Below are 18,701 nucleotides of genomic sequence, written 5' to 3' on the forward strand. Positions count from 1 at the left end.
ATAAATTATATATTTTTATTTCTATTATTTTTTCAATAATTTTTTTTTATGTTTTGTATATTAATTACTAGGCGGAGAGGAGTAATGATTATGTAATAACATTCTTCAATACAATTGATAACTAAAATTAATTAAATGTAAAACGTTATATCGATATTAAATGAGTGTAACCGGTTCGATGTAAACGCCAGCGGATATCACTGCCACTTACTTGAAAAACATAGAAAAATCTAGGAAATATTTAAAAAAAAAACTAAAAAATCCCGCTTTGGTACTAAATTAATTTTATTGTGAAATAGTTTCTACAGTTTTACAAAAATATTGGCGTTTACAGTATGGAATGCTTGTTGGTGTAATGTAAATACGCTGGAGTCAATAAATTGATACGTAAGATGTATATGGTTTGTTTTATTGACTTTTTTTAGTTCACTATATGGAATTATAATTGAAGCAGTTTTGTTCTCGATTCCCATTCAAAAGAATGATATTTTTATTTCCTCGCCCTGATAAAAAGAAAGCGGGGTGTTAAGTTAAACGGAAAGTATGGAACAGACTGTTTTAACACTAGGTTTCCTCTGCCAACCCTGCTATAGCTGCGGAATACAGCGCAAAACTGGCCAATATTATTTATATATTTTTTTTGTTATTTTCTATAATATGATCAATTGAACATTATACTTATATGTATAAGTTTTTAGGCAGATATAATGTGGGTAAATTAAGTAGGATAAAAAAGTAGTTGCCTGTAATGTAGGTTTATAGACGACAATTGTACGTTCGTCAGCGACAACTCGTTTACTATGTATATCGTTTGAAGGAAATAATAAAAGTCAATTACAAAAGGCATTTTAATTAAAAAGAAGAGAAAATAAAATTACAGAAAACACAATAATGCCAACATTTATAAATAATATGTATAATATATTTTAACATAAACATTAAACAACGCGTCAACAATCTATACAATACATTGTCATGTACAAATCACTTTCTTTACATATAAAAAACAATAAAAGAGGCGTGTTGGTAATATTTTGAAAAATTTTAATAAGTTTTCAATTTTTCTACTTTCATTATTTGAAATAAATTATCAAAGTTAATTTGAATAAATTTGAATAAATTTACAAATTTTAACTTTTGATAATTTCCTAATTAGAAATTTCATGAAATAAACAACATTAGCAACACAACAAACACTCGTGTAAACAAAACAAATAAATACACGAACTTATAAACACTTTGTTGGAAATATTATTAACGTGAAACGTGAAGCGAAGCGTGTTTGTTTTCACGTAATATAACGACTGGTATAATTATTACTATATAATGTGCGTAAGCTTCTTTAAGATGTTTTCTTCTGTTTTAGGCGTATATTAAAATTTGTGATATTTTATATAAATGTAACATTTCATTAATTAATTTATAATTAAAATATAAACATTTGTGGGTATTTGAAAAGGTTGTCTGTAAAATAGTTTAAAAGAAATAATGCAAAATTGAGTATAAGACAAAAATAACAGTAGAATAATTTAAATGTATTAATATGATAATATAAATAATTTTCTGACAAATAAAAATATAAACAACCTTTCAATATAACAACTACTTGGTAACTTATTACACTTGCTCTTTAAAACGAGAACTCCATTTTTTAATGAAATTTTAATCTGCAATTCCCAAAGGAAAAAATATATAAATTTTTCATATTTTGAAATGTATTTTTTAATGGTCAATTATTTTTAAAGATGGTAAAAAGTGTTAGAAGGTTTCTAGCGTTTCCTAAGCTAACCTATTTCGCCAATATGTGAAAAGCGGTAATTTTTCAATTTTTTTTTCAATAATCAGATAAAGAACACTACATCTTATATCTAAAATTTCATATAACGTTTATATTTATAAATATATTTTATAAAAAAGCCACATAAAGGTAGCGAACTACTTGTACAGTTAATTGTTAGTTTATTGTAAAAGTCTAAATGTTTGTAAAGCTAAACAAATTTAGTTTGAAAAATTTTAGTACTTTTGCGTACTTTGGTAAATGTGAGTGTGTGATTTGAATTTGTTGTTTTTTTTAAATTTTAAACCAGACTAACTGCCAAATTATTAAATTTTAGATTTTGGTAGTTTTTTTTAAGATTTCGCGTAGTTCAGACTTTTACAGTAACATAGTCATCTTAATAAGTTTAATAATTTAAGTATATATTTGTGCAGAAGCCGGCGAAGATCACAGCATTCTTATATTTTTGTCCGTGAACGGAGACGAAATGTAAGCCCTGGAATTTGAAAAAAAGGTAAAAAAATGCAACTCTTAAAGTTGAATATACTAAATAAAACTACTTTTGATTTTATTGAAAATTTAGTAAGAGTAATAATTTTTTGTATGTATATTTATATTAAAAAGTCTTGTGATACATTAGTAGTTTAATTTAGTATAATATTTTTTAAAAAATAAACAATACCAACATACATCATTACATAAAGTACAATACAATAAAAAATAGGGTATATGCGTGCTACACATAACAGCTTTATATTCAATTTGTTATGTAAATAGCTCAATGTATTTTCAATGTATATAAAAAAAACATCAACATGCAATAAAAATCAAGACATGCAACTAAATAAAATAAAATAATAACAAAAATAGAACTCTGCAAAATTAGATTTTAGTTTTTATTACCTTTATATAAAAACAACTAAAGAGATATACACTTATTTATAAATAAGCTATAATCTCATATCCGAACGTGTACGTAACAAAAAATATTAACATCTATACGTTAGTTAGGCAGATGTCATGCCAAAAAAATAATTAAAAAGCATCTACAGACTCCATGCCACAAAAAAAAACTATTTTTTTTAACTAATAAAGGCATCTAAGGACGACTATTTGTAAAGAACCTGTGATATATTCTTGCAGTCTTCTCAGCTTGATTATTCATTTAAAACAGGAAGCATTGATCTAAAAATATGTATTTTATTTTATTTACATATAATAACATACATTACATGTACGTATATATTATATACTAAATAGGCTTCTCTATTTGGCTTATTAAATGTGGTGGAAGCAAATTATATAAGAAAAGCCATGGCTACATCATGTCAATTTTAAATTTCAATATTCTTTAAAAACGAAGTTTTATTAAAATGTTCATTATATTCAAATGTCCATAGAGATGCACTGACACTAATGAAGAAAATATCCAAAAAAAATATGTAAAAGTATAAGACACATTAATAATACTTCATTCGTTCATTTTTATAACATTTCTTGTTCTTATCATATCTATAGTAATTATGTGGAATAAATTACATGTTTAAAATTAAATATTTTACAAATAATATTAAGTGTTGTTAGCTCAAAAATAATACTATATATTTTCATTGAATTAGCAACAAATAATAGTTTCTAGGAGATTACAATACATATATACATATATCACTATCACACGAAACAATCATATAAAAAAATAATATTAAATTCTTGTTCATTAAACAAAGAAGTGTAACTTAACACATTCTTAAATTAAATAAATGTGATTACATTTTTCAAAGTTCTGTTTTGGCTCATGCGCTAGTAACGTCACGGGTGACACTGACAGCTACGTCAATTTGACAGCTACATGACATTGACAAATGACGTTGACAGAAGCGTGACATATTTAATAAACTACATGTACCTTCCATTTCCAAAGCTATGGGAATGGGACCTTGGCAGCGTTGAAAATTAAAATACATATAAGCGATAATAGCGATAATGGGTTTGTTTACGAGATATTTTAAAATAAATATATAGTGTATTTAAATGTATTTTGTAGAATAAAAATAAAAATGTAAGATAAAATTCAAAATTAATACGTAGAACTTTTAATAAACAAAAATAACTTTCAATTATTTATATTCGATTATTTTAATAATAATTTAAAAAAATATAATAATAAAATATATATCTCGTAAACTGTATGTTACAGCAACATCGGTCATAAAGAACTTAAAAAGGTTATTTATCATTATTAAAGAAATAGCTTCTACTATTTTACTCATAAAATTTGACAAGCATGATTACTACTTTATTTTCATATAAAATTAATAAAATGATATAGTTTTATTAATTTATAAAACATGATAGAATGGTGTGTATTTTTCATTAAGCCTTTTTGTGAGATTTTCATTTACATTTTAAAAGAAATATTTAACAATAATGACAAAAAAAGTACCGTTTAGACTTAAAAAGTAATTAAAAAATCTAAGTATGGATTAAAACTTTATTTAACATCATTTCCTCGATCTAGTAACGAGGCCGCGGCGTTGACTTCCTCCACTCAACAATGCCTCCAGAATTCGGTGGAAAGTGAGGAACGTAAGCGCCGTAATGGGAACGGAGTGTCTTAACACTAGATTCCCGTTGTATGTACTAATTTAAATAGAAAATAATTTTACTAAATTTAATGTTCATACGAACTTACGGTCAAATAAATAAAATAATTATCATTATTATATTTTTTGTATTATGATAAATGAAATCTCACAATATTTACCTAAACTTACCTTAATTACCTTAAAAACATATCATGATGAAGAATTAGCAAATGTTAATATGTTTAACTTTCACAATGGTTACCATTATTTATGTTTATTGTAGACTCGAGCTCAAGGAAGGCAACCAGAGCATAGAAATACAATAAAATACATAAATAAAGAATATTAAATAAATTTATTTTATTGTTATTTATTATTGTTTTGTTATTTTTAATTATTATGTATGTTTATGTTATTGTTTAGTTATTCGATTTGACGCCAATAAACATTTAAGTAGGTGTTTTGTCTATGATTATAAAATATCATGTCTAACTATTATAAAAGTTTAAAAATTTAGAAAACGTTTTCATGTTATTCTTAACTTAAAATTATATTTGACATGTATAAAAAAATTTATTATTAAAAACAAATAGCTACTATGATAGGTTTTATTCCTTATACAAGTATACACAGCTATTAAAAATTAGTTAAACGTGAAACTAAAAAAATATACATCTAACATTTCACTTCATCACCAGAAACAATTGTAATAAACAACACAATAGGTAATATTTTTCCTATCAAAATTGTATAATACTCGTATATGCGTATTTGAACATGTGTTTATGTGTATAATTGATGTATTATTGCATATTATCGTGTATAATTACTCACAGCTCCATATCCTGTACAGTGGACCTCTCACACCTGGTGGGCACGGCCACGTGGCAGTGCTTGTGGCACCGCAGCAGGCAGTCGCGGCACTGGTAGCCTTGCTTGCCGATACGACGCGCTATCGTCTTGTTGCACACTGTGCATACTGTGCCACTGTGCGGAGAAAATATTCATAACTTATTTAGGTTAAAACTTTTCATGTTATATTATTAAAATACAATATTATTCGGCAGAGAAGACAAAGATATTATGAAACTACGGTTTTTCTTTTTTTAAGTTTTACGCTGTACACATATAACAGTAGAGACCTAGGAAAAAGTTAAAAGACTCTTCGTTCTGTATTTTACGCCAGAGCGAGGTGATGATAATAATTGATTCGATAAAAATAAACGGAGAAATGAATTAGAATTGAGCCATTTGTTTACACTCAGATGATGTCCCACGTGTTCCATGTGTTTGTTCGGAGACAGACATGTGTTTGTTAGGAGATATATATTTACTTATGTTCTAAATCCCAAAGTACATATCATATTTAAAAAAAAATATCAAAACACTAACTTACCCACTAAGATGTTTAGCGATGAAAGTGTGTTCATTATAAATATGCAATTTGACTCCCTTCCGCCGCCATCTTGATCTTTGAGCGACCGTTAATGGAACCAAATAGTGTTTTTTTATTCCAGCCTCAATAGTTTCGAGGACTAACGTGGAAGCCTCATGAATGAATGTCCGAGCTGATGCTGTACTGAATCCGGAGACTTCACTAAGAGAAGATCTGATAAATTAATTTTAAGTTCCGGTTCCAACAGTTTATGTGTAAAAAGAATGCAATAAAAACATGCGTTTACAATAAAAATTGGATGAAATCATGAAAAAATAAACAATGGATGAAAATTGTTTTTTTGAGTAACAAAAAGATATAAATTATCGATAGTAAAAAGATTTTTAAAGTATCAAAAAACACGAGTTTTCGACAAAAAATAGAGTGAAATCATGAAAAAAAAATAATGCGATGATAAGAATAGCATTATAAGGGGAAAATTGAAATCCAGATCATAAAAACATGCGTACAGATTAAAAAAGGTAGAAAATTAGTATGAAATACCAATGTTACCAGATCGCAGAGTGCGTTTTTCCCCAGCGTGAGTGTTGCCAGATGAAAAGAGAGAAAAAAAAACACATTTAGTGCTAGGTTAAGAATTATATTTATTATTGTAAATGGCAAGAAAGCATTATTTGAAAATATTTACTGTATAAATCTTGCCTTGTTAGTTTCGCAATTAATAAATTGTTATATTTAAAGCCAATTAGAAAAAATATAAACTATTAAAATATTATTTTTGTATCATTTCTATTAATTTAATTATTAATTTTGAAACTTTTGTTACTAAAATTAAAGTTTAATTTTAAATTTGATTGAAAAAACTATATAATTTTTAAGCACTCTATAATACAAATATAAAAAATTCTCAACAAATGAACAACAAATAGCAATATTAAACATAATTGGCAACACTATAATTACCTTCGGGAAGTCCTAGATTCATCTCCGGACTGTGCGGGGGAAGCCCCCGCGGAATACACATTGCGATTCGGTAGAGTTAACGCTTTATCTGGAAATTGTATAAGCCTTTTGAATTGTGGGAACGAATTTTATTAATTTAAAGAATTATTTATAGTCAAGGCCGTTGTGGCGAAGTAGCACATGCATGTGACTGTAACATGGTTAAATAACAATATATTTATTTACATTATTAAGTATTACCCAATAAGAAAAAACTAGAATCTAACGAAATAATAAAAAAAGAAAACTTCTATTGCAAATTGATTGCAACACTGCAACACTGCTTATAAACACAATAAATCTTTATTTCTTATATTTGTCTATCAAAAAACCTTACATACCAAGAGTATTTCTTTCAGCGCTAACACTCCGAATGTGTTGGTTTTCCATTTCAGGGTCTTGAAGGTCTAAAGAAGCACCTCTAGTTCGAGATCTTCCTAGCCTGTTTATTAAAAATATTCATATAATTATTAGTAGTAGAAAGCAATGGCTGATTTTGGCGTTTGTGTGTTCACAGACGTATGATTCTTACTCAATGACTTAATAAGTTTAATTTTCTCATGTGGCTAAACTTGCTGCGGCGCTGTCTTCCTAAAGGAGGGAGAAAATGAAAATAATTGTAAGAATCGAGCTCATAACCGTTGCTGTTACAATCAGACGATGTGCCGCTGCGCCATAAACACCTCAATTATCATTAACAAATATATATTTTCAAACCAAAACTCAACGCAAGAAGTATGAATTTAAATTATGAAAATATTTTATTCATATTCATTGTCTTAAAAGTAAATGATAAACATAAGAAAATAAAAAAATGTTTCATAATTTTAATTATCAGCTATAATAAATTAATAAAAAGTACCTTCTCTTGATAGTACCGAAGAAGTCTCGTTTTCTTTTACGTGGTGCAGGCTCGGGAGGGGTCTCTTGATTCTTATTAACGTAGTCGCCTTGCTATAACGTTAATAAAATAAATATATACAGGTAAATGCAAAAACATACTTCTACAGCTTTATTTTGTTGATAGACGAATTTCAGTTTTCCTAATCTTTTGTATTTTGAGTGGTAAACTTTGTAATAAGCTTCATAAGGCTGAAAAGTCAATATTTATTTAAAGTTCACTTTGTATAAGTCAATCGAGGATATGCCTGCCTATATGTCGCAGCCAACTAACTTAACCGATGAAATAATAGCTAAATATTTTATTTAATTTAAAATATGATTATATTAACATTACATATACAAAAATATTTACTTTTTATTATAGCTAAAAAACTAGTTACAATTATTATGTCAGTGACATTATTTTTAAATTTAAGTTAAATGATATTTGGCTAGACAAGTAGATTAACGTTATAAATCCTAGTCATTTGCTATAGCCGTTTGATTAAATGCTGAATAAATTTATTTCGGCTACTAGTAAACAGATAATTAAGTTAGTTGGCTTTGAGATAAGTAAATAATTGTCTGAATGATATTTAATACAGCCGCCTAACGTCCAAGCTTAAAATAACTTACGAAACGACAATTTATTTTTCTAACTATATTTTTCTTTAAATAATTAGTGCACTTTGTCATAATAATATTTATTTAGTATAGTAAAAAGATTTTAAGCAATACAAGAAATCGTTATAAGAATATTTTTATTAGTTTAAAATAGTATAATGCTTTAAAAGTATAGTATCAGGGAAACAAGAAAAAATATATATAATTATACAATATTTCAAAAATATCGATAAAATTATGGTACTATTTCATAAAAATTCTATAGTAAGAAAAGCAACATTGTAGTTATTCTTACTAAAGTATGCAAATTTTATAAAATAATTATAAATAAATACTCATATATATATACTCCTAAAAATATATTTACAACACGATTAGTAACTAAAAATATTAATTGAAAGAAAAAAACAAACAATTTTACCGTTTCAGCATCACCATTGGTTTTTGCACCATTTTCCTTTATCCTTACACTTTTGGCGGGAGACTGGTTTGGCGTTGACGTTTTGTCATTGTTATCTGTATTTTTCTCTTTATTGTCTATATTTTTCTCTATATTATCTGTATTATTTTGTAAATAAGCATTTCCTATTTCCCCTTCTCGCTCCACTTCGATGAATTTCCCGGAATCCGTTAATTCAACCTTTTTTTGGGAGTTTTGAATATTTTTAGGGACGTTAGTCGCAACACAATTATTTAGTTTTAATTTGAGTTTTGTATTGAATAAAAAAAAACAATATTGTTCATTTCACAAATAATATATGAAAAAACTCAAATTTTAACCAAATTTCAACAAACATTATTAATAGTAACAAACATGCTTAATGGATTTTTATAAAATTAAATTTAAGGTTGGTTTTTGTATGGACACAATGTTCAGGCAAAATATTATTAAACGAATGAAATTTTTAATTATTAACAAAATGTAATGGAAACTCACCTTTATAGATTTCGGTTCCTGGGATTTTTCAAACAACATGCAAAAAACAAAAATCTTACTCAAAAAAGTTACTCAATGAGCAATTCAAAACGAGGACATGACAAGTAAAGACATTTGCTTTTTGTGGTTATTATTACAATGTAATTAAACAAATAATAATTAATACTTATTTATGTTTTCTACATTGATTTACGGAACATTTTATGAATTTAGAACATACTAAACTATTTATAATAGAAATTTTATATAAGTAACAAAAAATATAATTTTTACGAAAAAAATTAAAACTTTACATTTCACACAAAAACGTCTACATCAATTTGGATGTAACTTTTCACACTTAGTTTCTGACCTTAATCAAGACACAGGAACATAAATTAAAAAAAAATCTTCAAACACAGTTAAAAAAACAAGTGAAAAAAAACACAAATTCTTAGTAATAGTAATACAAAAAAATACGTACCCGTTGCACAGAATGTATGATGAGAGTAGACTTATTCGCTGCGTTGGTGGGACTCAGTTCTAATTCTCGAAGTGCTGATTCTGTTAGTTGAGATGGATCATGACCTGAGGTATAAAATAGTTTTTTTATTTTCACGTATATAGCAGGGTAGACAGAGGGAACCTAATTTTAGGAACCTCTATTCCCCTCAATTTAACGACACGTTTCTTATTCAGTGGCGGAACTTAATAGGATAACTGGATAACTTTCATCATTAAACACTGTAATTTAAAGATATTTACCGTTTTGTTGGAAAGTAGTTTTAGTGGTCGTAGTAAGTCGGCCTTGAGGTGTCACAGTGCGTAAACTCTCTTTTATTTTCAATGGCTTCGAACCTAAGTCCGGTATATCTGCACCTTCTATGAATAAAAACTGAAAGGGAAAAACATAATTTTTTAAATATTATAATAAAAATAATAATCAAACAATATTAAAATTCATTCATAAGGGGGTAGGCCTTATATCGGACATCAGACAGTTTAATATATTATAAAACATATAATTTGATCATAATCATAAAAAATATATCCATACCTATATTATAAATTCGAAAGTAACTCTGTCTGTCTGTCTGTCTGTCTGTCTGTCCTTTACGCAATCAGGCCCAAACCGATAATTTAATTGTGATAAAATACTCATATAGAGACAAATGAGGGTACCGGGATGAACATAGGATACTTTTTTTTCTTATATTTGTAATATTTTCGATATGTATTAGTATATTAAAATACTTATTAATTTGACATGCAATTTATTCCGCCATGTTTATAACAACCGCCGTTGCTAAGCAACGATTTGCAAAGTTTGTTGTTAGAAAACGGCACCCAAAATGAGTTTGCTTGACGCGTACATGGCGCGCCGATTCAAACTTATGAGACACAAAAACAATATTCTACAAAAATATTGTCCCTTAAATATTGTTTAAAAAAAGTCCGCGTTGATATATACTATAGATATAGATTTGTATACATTAACAAAAATTATCTCAGTTCGGTTATCTATACCGATGTTATAAACTTAAAATATCGTAATTTTAATCATTTGGGATTTTATTTAATATTGTTCGCAAAAATTAATAATTAATTAATATAGAAAAATGTTTAGTACGCGCGCACAGCAAACTTTAGGTTTTTTTTTTTAATATTAAGAATTTCCTTTAGTTACTTTTACTTCTTTTGTTTGTTCATTTCGGTTACTCAGATATTTTTTCTAATAATAAATCTCCACTTATTATTATTTTTTAACTTATTTTAATTATTTAGGCTTATATTTTCGCGGGCGTAGCCGCGTCCGGGCCCACTAGTATTACATAAATTGTTTACAATATGATAAAACACTGGCAGGCGAGTAGCTAGTCCAATATATAAAAAATACACAAAATACGTACTTCAACAGTTAAACTGCCGCTAACATCGTGCTCCTCCATGGGCCTCGTCTGTAAGCCTATCTGTTGTCTCTGTGAAGGCGCGGCCAGCAATTCATCTATGCCGACTAGACCTAGACCTAGGAACCTGGAAGTAAGATTTCGACTTAGATTTAATTATTTACAATTATAATATTTTATATAATTTATAATATTTTGTATAATTGGGTATAATATATCAGTAATATCAAGCGATTCGCTAGTGATGATATGCTACCTGTGTTGCGTAGTAGTATTTCCAGGCGAGGGAGGTCCGGTGCGATCGTACACTTCGAAGAGCAATTCCGCTGTTTGAGGTGACAGGTCGCTGAAATTATAATATTATTGACTTCAAATTTTAGTTTTTAAAAAGTTTATTTTTTAATGTGTATTTATAAAAGTGATTAGATAATTATATCTGTATTAAGCTTTTGTATGTTTCTAATAGCCCAGGTCAATATGTAGGACATTAAGTCAGTTAACACATTAAATCAAATCTTTTTTGGCACAATGGCATAATGTCTGACTATAAACACGTTGGTTGTGGGTTCGGTTCCCATTCGAGAAAATGAGTTATATTTTCATATCCTCGCTCTGGTAACCAGACAAGGCGCAGCGTTCAGTTTAGCCACAAAATTTGGGAAAAGATGAAAAAACGATATGTATAAGTTTCCTCTGCGTAACTTGCTATATATGGGACACAATGTGAAAAATGCTAAAAAAAAATAACCTAGGACTAATATTTATACTCACAATAGGAAATGTTCTTCCCACATAGGATTAGTGGTGTCTTTTTTGAAAGCAGTCTGATTCCTTTGTGGGGGTTCATCCATTTCTACCACGCAGTATGGTGCCATACAGCCTGATTTACCTGCAAAATTATTATTTACATATTTATTTAAAAGTATGCCTGAAGAAGTGGTTTTAGTGACCTTAATTCAACAATTTATTAAAACAGAACTTATTAGAAAATTAATAAATTTAAAGACTGACAAATTATGATATTGATTGATTGATTGATAAATTGATAACTCACCACCAATGTCTTTAGCGCCAACCACTTTGACTAGCAAACGTTTCTCTCCCAATAATTGTATACAACCGGCCGTTGAGTTTGGTGTTGAAGTGTACATGCTTCTATCTGATTGTAACTGAAAATAAATATTTAGAAACTTAAATTTTTTTTGTTAATTTTACTGGTAAGTTAGTGTTTTACTCTCTTATTTTATAAATACGTTGTATGGTGGACTTTTTTATTAATAGATTGTAATCTTTAAAAATTTTCACTTTAACGACATGGTCTGTCGCGTTTAATGTGAAGCAGCTGCAGCATAACAGTATCGATATTATTGAATCTTAGGTAATAAATATTAAACTTACCATAGAGTCGTAATGCAGGGGTAGTCTCGGCCCGGCGTCCGGTACATATCTTCTTAATCTCGGGCAGGTGGGGTAGTGAGCGAAGTTGAAGTTCAAATTTGTGTTTCTTAAAGCGCTTACTACTATATCACTGTAATATGAGAATATACTAAATGTAGTTACTTTTATTTAATAATAGCCTATATATTGCTTCAAATATTTGTTTTAAATATTTTTCTCATTATATAGTCAATTCACCCAAGAGGGCTTCTAAAGCCCTAATACATGAAATTATCCACTTCCTTTACCACGCAGGTGATGCCGAGGGTAAGCGATAGTACTAATAAATATAATAATCGGAAACATTAAACATAGCAGTCTTCTTCTCTAAAAATACTCAAAATCCAAATAGCTTTACATAATTTTTTTTTTTTTTTTTTTTTTTTTTTTTTTTTTTTTTTTTTCATGCTGGGAAATGCTTTTACGCAGACCATCCGTACAAGGATGGTACTGTGGGACTCATCGCAAAGAATACCGATACTACCCACTAAAACCCAGCGAAACCGCTCCACCAATATAGAGACACCGCAGGATCGCTCGCGCATGCCACTGCGACGCCTCGGTGGAAGGCTCGCAAACTACGAGCCACCATTACTTTTCAGAGTGCTCTAACGACCCTATAGGGGGATTCCGCTACCTCGGTGAGTGGTTCGTCTAGGGTAAAGGGAGTAGCAAATGCGCATACTGCCTTCTTCTACCCCTTGGTCTCCGACGGCGAAGCGGGTCTGCATTCGCGCTGGACTCGCGTACCCGCTCCGCGGCCTCCTTTAGTGCCATAACAGATGCACAAAAGGAAGTCACAGCAGACCAGTTCCTCTCACTATCCAGCATGGCTCCCACCACACTGGATAGTGAGAGGTCTCCACCCACAACGGCCATCAAGATGTGGCGTTGCGGTGCCCAAGCAGGACATTCAGCCAGGGTATGATGGGCTGAGTCGACGGGTGCATTACATTCGTAGCATGCCGGTGACAGCTCTCGACGAACAATCTGGTGCAGGTATTTGCCAAAGCAACCATGCCCCGTCAATACCTGCACCAATCTGAACGTCAAAGCCCCAAAGCTCCTTCGTAACCATCGATGTAAATGCGGGCGAATAGCTTCTACTGTCGCTATGCCTGCCGCCGGGAACTCGAGGTCCAGTTTCCATCGTTGGATCAGGGCTTCGTCTGCTCTTCTCCTGATCCGCACGATATCTTCCGTCGATGGTCGTTCACGTCGCGACCGCCCACTCGTGCGGAATGTGTGCACTTTAGCAAGTACTTCAGCTTGCAAATTCCAGGGAGGTTCACCTGCCAGGAGAGTAGCCGCCGTCCATGACACCGTACGGTAAGCCCTAACCGCTCTCACTGCTATGACCCGCTGCGCTTTCCGCAATTGGGCCTTATTACGAGCAGTGAGAGAGTCCGCCCACACAGGTGCACCGTATAGTGCCATGGATCTCAACACGCCGACATAAAGCTGTCGGCATGGAGAATCTGGCCCTCCGATATTCGGCAGCAATTTGCCAAGGGCTCCGGCGGTGTTTACCAACTTCGGCACAAGTTGGGCAAAGTGTGACGCAAAAGACCATCGACCATCGAGGATCAAGCCCAAATATTTCATTGTAGCCCGCACCTCCACCTCTTGCTCTTGGATGCGTAGGGTAGCCCCACGAGGAGGTCCCTTACGTGGGCCATGGAACAGTAGCGCCTCCGTCTTGGAATTAGAAATTTTGAGGCCCAGCGCTTCAATACAGTCAACAACGCGGTGAATGCCGACTTCAGCCAAACGTGCCGCTTCATTAAAATTTACGCCCCGGGTAGTGACGAGCGTGTCATCAGCATAACAAATAACGCTCATCCCGGGAGGCAAGCGACAGCGTAGAAGCCAATCATACCCAAGATTCCACAGTATCGGGCCTAAAACTGACCCCTGTGGAACCCCACAACCAACTCTTCGGAGGCCGATTTGTCCGTCCCCACCCACCCATATCACCACTCGATCTTGGAGGTAGTCATTCAATAGCCGCCGGAGATAGAGAGGCACTCCATGGTAACGAAGCGCCTCTCGTAAAGTCTCGAACGACAGGCTATTGAAGGCATTGACCACGTCTAGCGATACGGCTAGCAGAACATCTCCCTCTGCCGTCGCAGTCAATGACCGAGTCTTCAGGGTGTTCAGCGCGTCGATTGTTGAACGACCGGCCCTGAACCCGAACTGATCCTCTGAAAGATCCGGGCCTACCTCCTCTAGATGACGACTAAGACGGGCAGCAACGATCTTCTCCAAGATCTTACCCGTCTCGTTCAGCAGCACTAACGGCCTGTATGCGGAAGGTGAGTCCACAGGTCGACCTCCCTTGCGCAGTAAGCATAACTTTCCCTCTTTCCAAATCTTCGGGAACTGACCAGATGAGAGGCACTGGTCAAATAATACCCGAAGATTATTGGCAAGGTACTCCAGGGCAATACTGAGTACTTTACCCGGAACACCATCTGGTCCTGGGGCGGTTTTTTTGGCTCTTAGTCTACTAAGAGCCATTTTCATTTCCTCTTCAGTAATAGGCGGCGCTACCACTTCTTCCTCTTGTACTGGGAGAGGGGCCATTGTAGGAGGAATGAACTCAGATGGCTCCGGGAACAACTCCCCAATAATGTCTTGTAGAAAGACTGGAGATAAGGTCTCTGTCAGTGGGGTACTAGTGACTCGTAATTTCTTTCGTGCAGCGAGGTAAGGGCGTCCCCATGGATCCCTGTTTAATCCCGCCAGAAGCTCCAGACGCGCTTGACGCTTCGCTAGTCTGATGGCAAGACGCAGAGCACTCTTTTTTTCTCTGTATGCACTCCTCAGTTCATCTTCGAGAACAACATCGAAGCCGTTTCTCCGTCTGCACCTCGTGAATGTCCGTCGGGCCTTGTTACATGCAACCCGTAGAACAGCAATTTCGGGCTTCCACCAGTAAACTTGACAAGACAATGGACGTCGCCGGGCTCTTGGCATAGCTGCATCGCATATCGCCATCATGGTGTCACGCATTCGATTCGCCGATTCGTCGACGCTTAAGCGAGTAACCTCCATTGTCTTCGTAGTGCACCAATTCGCCACAATAGCCGCCTCTTTGACCAATTCTAGGTTGAGCCGACCAAGAGCCCATCTCGGGAATCTTTGAAATGCGCCCATAGGCCGGGCAACAAGAACTGGTTGCGTGGTGACCTCGAACCTAATGTATCGATGATCCGACAAAGTTTCTACCTCTGTCTCAACCCTCCAATTTGCCACGCTAGGTACGACAGATGGTGTAGCAAATGAGAGATCTACCACAGAACCTCCGTTGTGTCTTACGCAAGTCCACTCCCTCCCCACATTGAGCAGAGACAGCCCCGAAAGTAAAGCCCATACTTGAACCGCTTCCCCCTTGCTATTTGAGGTGGGGTTCCCCCACGCTCGAGACTTGGCATTGAAGTCGCCAAGGACCAAGACTTTCCTCGACGACTGTCGGCAGATTGCAGCTCTGACGGAGTCAAGAAAAATCTCGAATTCCGCCAGACTGCGATTCGGGGAAAAGTATAACCCCACGATTGCATACTCTCGCCACTGTGCCACAATATAGCCCGAACCCCTTTCTAAAGCTGCGAGGGGAGTAGCGGAAGCATTTCCAGATACGACAGCAACAGAGCCATCCAGATCACCAGTCCAGCGAGTATTATTAGGGACAAAGTACGGCTCACATACTACGGCAATGTCGATGTGCCACTCCATCATGGATTGCATCATTAGGTCCTGCGCTCCAGCGGAGTGATTGATGTTCGTCTGCAAAAAATGTATGGGATGTCTATCCATTATGACATAACATTATCCTCCTGGCCCTGACAGCCGCCATCTCCATGAGAGACCTCAATGCCTATATCCTCTGTTCCTTTAAGTGGCGGTGGCCGACAGTCTGCACTACCCATAATGTGCCCAGCTGGCATTTTAGCGTCCGTACATACCATGCACCGTGGTTCGGCTCGACACGTGTGGAATTTATGACCCTCACAGCCACAACGGAAGCATAGGTGCTCCCTCACAACTGCTGAGGGACACCTAGGCCTGGTGTGACCCAATGACAGGCATTTGTAGCAGCGCATAGGTCGCTCTTCAAGCACCTGGACCTTAGCAGAGCTCCACCCCACCAAGATCCGTCCCTTCTCCACAATGATTTTTGCCGAATCGCACGGGCATCGCACGACAGCTGACATCATTCTTCTGGGGCCAAGAAGTAACTCCGAAACAGTAATGGAGTTGACTGAACAGCCGCCAGCATCTGCAACGGCATTTATCACTTTCTCTTTAGTTACTGAATCATCCAGACCCACTAATCTCAATGAAGCGTTTTTGATGGGCCTAGTAACTACCGCCACCCCCTCTAAAACCACTCGTAGCCGCTCAGCTAACATATCGGCCTGTTCCGATGAATGTGCAGACGATAGCTCCAGTAGCCGAGCACCTGACATTGCCTGACGCACCGTTAAACCCTCAGTGATGCCCAGCTGCACTAGATTAACGCTCTGCTGCGCTCTTTCTAGGGCCTGGGCATAAGAGACCCCTTTCGCAACAGCCTCTGTCGTTAAGGTGATCATAACCGCCATGGTGCGAGGTTGCTTAGCCACTTTAGGTCTGCGCGGCTGCCTCTTCGCAGTTGCTTTACATAATAATCTAACCGTTACTTACCTAACAAGTTGTTGTAAATCAGTTTCAGCGGCGTTCGGTCTTAAAGGCCCGACTGGGGCGAGCGCCACCTTGACGTCCGGCCACCCGTCGCATTTTAGTTCACCTGTCAGTTTGTCTGTCACACATACAATGTGAAGACGGGCGCGGAATCTGAAAATAATAAATATTAATATTAAAAATAGGATATTTGTGTATTCTTAACAATGTACAATACGAGGCCGGTCATGGCACAGGAGTACAAACCTGCCACTGTAGATGCGATAGGTTGTGAGTTCGATTCCCACTCGCGAGGAAATAAAATATTTAATTGTTCATTTACGCACTGAAAAAAAAACACTTTATTTTTTATACGTACTACCCTACTAATATTACACCCGAATAATAAAAAAACATGTATATAAAACAGTAAACAATATTCAATATTAAGCCTACGACCATGGCTAAACTTTAATTTACTTCATAAATTGTCTTATTTATTTTCAATCAACCAGATATTACTATAAAACTATACTCACTTGTTAACATTAACCCTATAATGTGACACTTCAACTTTCTCTCCGCGTTGGCTAAACGCTTTTAACTGGAAAGCAGGCGTCGCTTCACAATCGCAGGTGATGGTCTGAAATTATCAAAGTAATTTATTAAAACGGAGTGTCTTAACACTAGGTTTCCAGGTTATTTATTAAGTTATATATGTATAGCATGAATTTATTTATTATAATAATAAATACATGGGGCATATTAGACAGCAGGAGGTGATTTCGTGTTGAAAGTTTTAAAGATTAACATAATATTTTAAGTAGGCTCTTAATATTTCATGTTATTGCAAAATTACATTTTACCTTTTGTCTTCCAACTTCAATTTTCTGTTTCTTTTAAACAAAACTAAAATAATTTTAAAGGTTCAGGCCCTTAAAATTATTTTAGTTTCAGTTCCAAAGAATATTTATCAAAATTTATCTATATTTTACATATTACATTCATTTTTATAATTTAAATTTACAATTAACATGTCACAAGTTGACGTATGTCAACTTGTAATCTATTGACGTAAAGGATTTTTTCTTTATTTATCTTCACATATGCATTTTGTGCTTTACTCTCCACCCAATTTCTTAGCAAGATACTTTGGTTAATAAGTATAAGTGTATAAAAAGAAAAATAATTATAAAAAAATTGTGGGAAGAACGAAAATTGGGGGAGTATCTCAACTAAGATGCCAGGATCACTCTGCCTGCTATGTGCAAAATACAGCGAACAGCGAAAAAAGAACTATAAAATACATCTCATGAGTTGAATTTGAACACACTATCATTGGGTTCAGTACACATCTTGTCATTTATAACTGTACCACGGTTTCTATATAGGGATTTAATATAATAGTATTAAATCAACAATCCGTATATTACATTAAAAGGCGGGCAACATTGTTGTAACAATCAATTTATCACAATTGGATCTTCCGCTTGGAACGATACGATTC

At 33.9% G+C, this 18,701-nt stretch overlaps 1 protein-coding gene across 9 annotated transcripts in view; it reads right to left on the bottom strand.

Annotated features, from left to right (window-relative positions):
- Positions 1 to 834: 834 nt before the first annotated feature.
- LOC146540887 (uncharacterized) overlaps positions 835 to 18,701 on the bottom strand; it is a 50,728-nt gene continuing 32,861 nt past the window's right edge. For 2 of the 9 annotated variants that reach the window (XM_085206630.1, XM_085206552.1), the window contains exons 4-22: positions 17,734 to 17,837; positions 17,219 to 17,368; positions 12,488 to 12,617; positions 12,144 to 12,258; positions 11,861 to 11,978; positions 11,346 to 11,435; positions 11,093 to 11,216; positions 9,948 to 10,077; positions 9,667 to 9,770; positions 9,204 to 9,221; positions 8,688 to 8,906; positions 7,623 to 7,714; positions 7,102 to 7,202; positions 6,722 to 6,809; positions 5,759 to 5,971; positions 5,197 to 5,349; positions 3,684 to 3,713; positions 2,902 to 2,962; positions 835 to 2,273 (exon numbers count right to left, since the gene is read on the bottom strand). In XM_085206630.1, coding sequence (XP_085062756.1) covers positions 2,935 to 2,962; positions 3,684 to 3,713; positions 5,197 to 5,349; positions 5,759 to 5,971; positions 6,722 to 6,809; positions 7,102 to 7,202; positions 7,623 to 7,714; positions 8,688 to 8,906; positions 9,204 to 9,221; positions 9,667 to 9,770; positions 9,948 to 10,077; positions 11,093 to 11,216; positions 11,346 to 11,435; positions 11,861 to 11,978; positions 12,144 to 12,258; positions 12,488 to 12,617; positions 17,219 to 17,368; positions 17,734 to 17,837 — 2,007 coding nt within the window. In that variant the 3' untranslated portion in view covers positions 835 to 2,273; positions 2,902 to 2,934. The remainder of the gene's footprint in view (positions 2,274 to 2,901; positions 2,963 to 3,683; positions 3,714 to 5,196; positions 5,350 to 5,758; positions 5,972 to 6,721; positions 6,810 to 7,101; positions 7,203 to 7,622; positions 7,715 to 8,687; positions 8,907 to 9,203; positions 9,222 to 9,666; positions 9,771 to 9,947; positions 10,078 to 11,092; positions 11,217 to 11,345; positions 11,436 to 11,860; positions 11,979 to 12,143; positions 12,259 to 12,487; positions 12,618 to 17,218; positions 17,369 to 17,733; positions 17,838 to 18,701) is intronic. The other 7 variants (XM_085206755.1, XM_085206971.1, XM_085206936.1 and 4 more) reach the window with 7 other exon arrangements.

Source organism: Heliconius melpomene, chromosome 1 (genome assembly GCF_056956725.1).
Source record: "Heliconius melpomene rosina isolate 202511_hmr_F chromosome 1, ASM5695672v1, whole genome shotgun sequence".
NCBI classification, from domain to species: Eukaryota; Metazoa; Arthropoda; class Insecta; order Lepidoptera; family Nymphalidae; genus Heliconius; species Heliconius melpomene.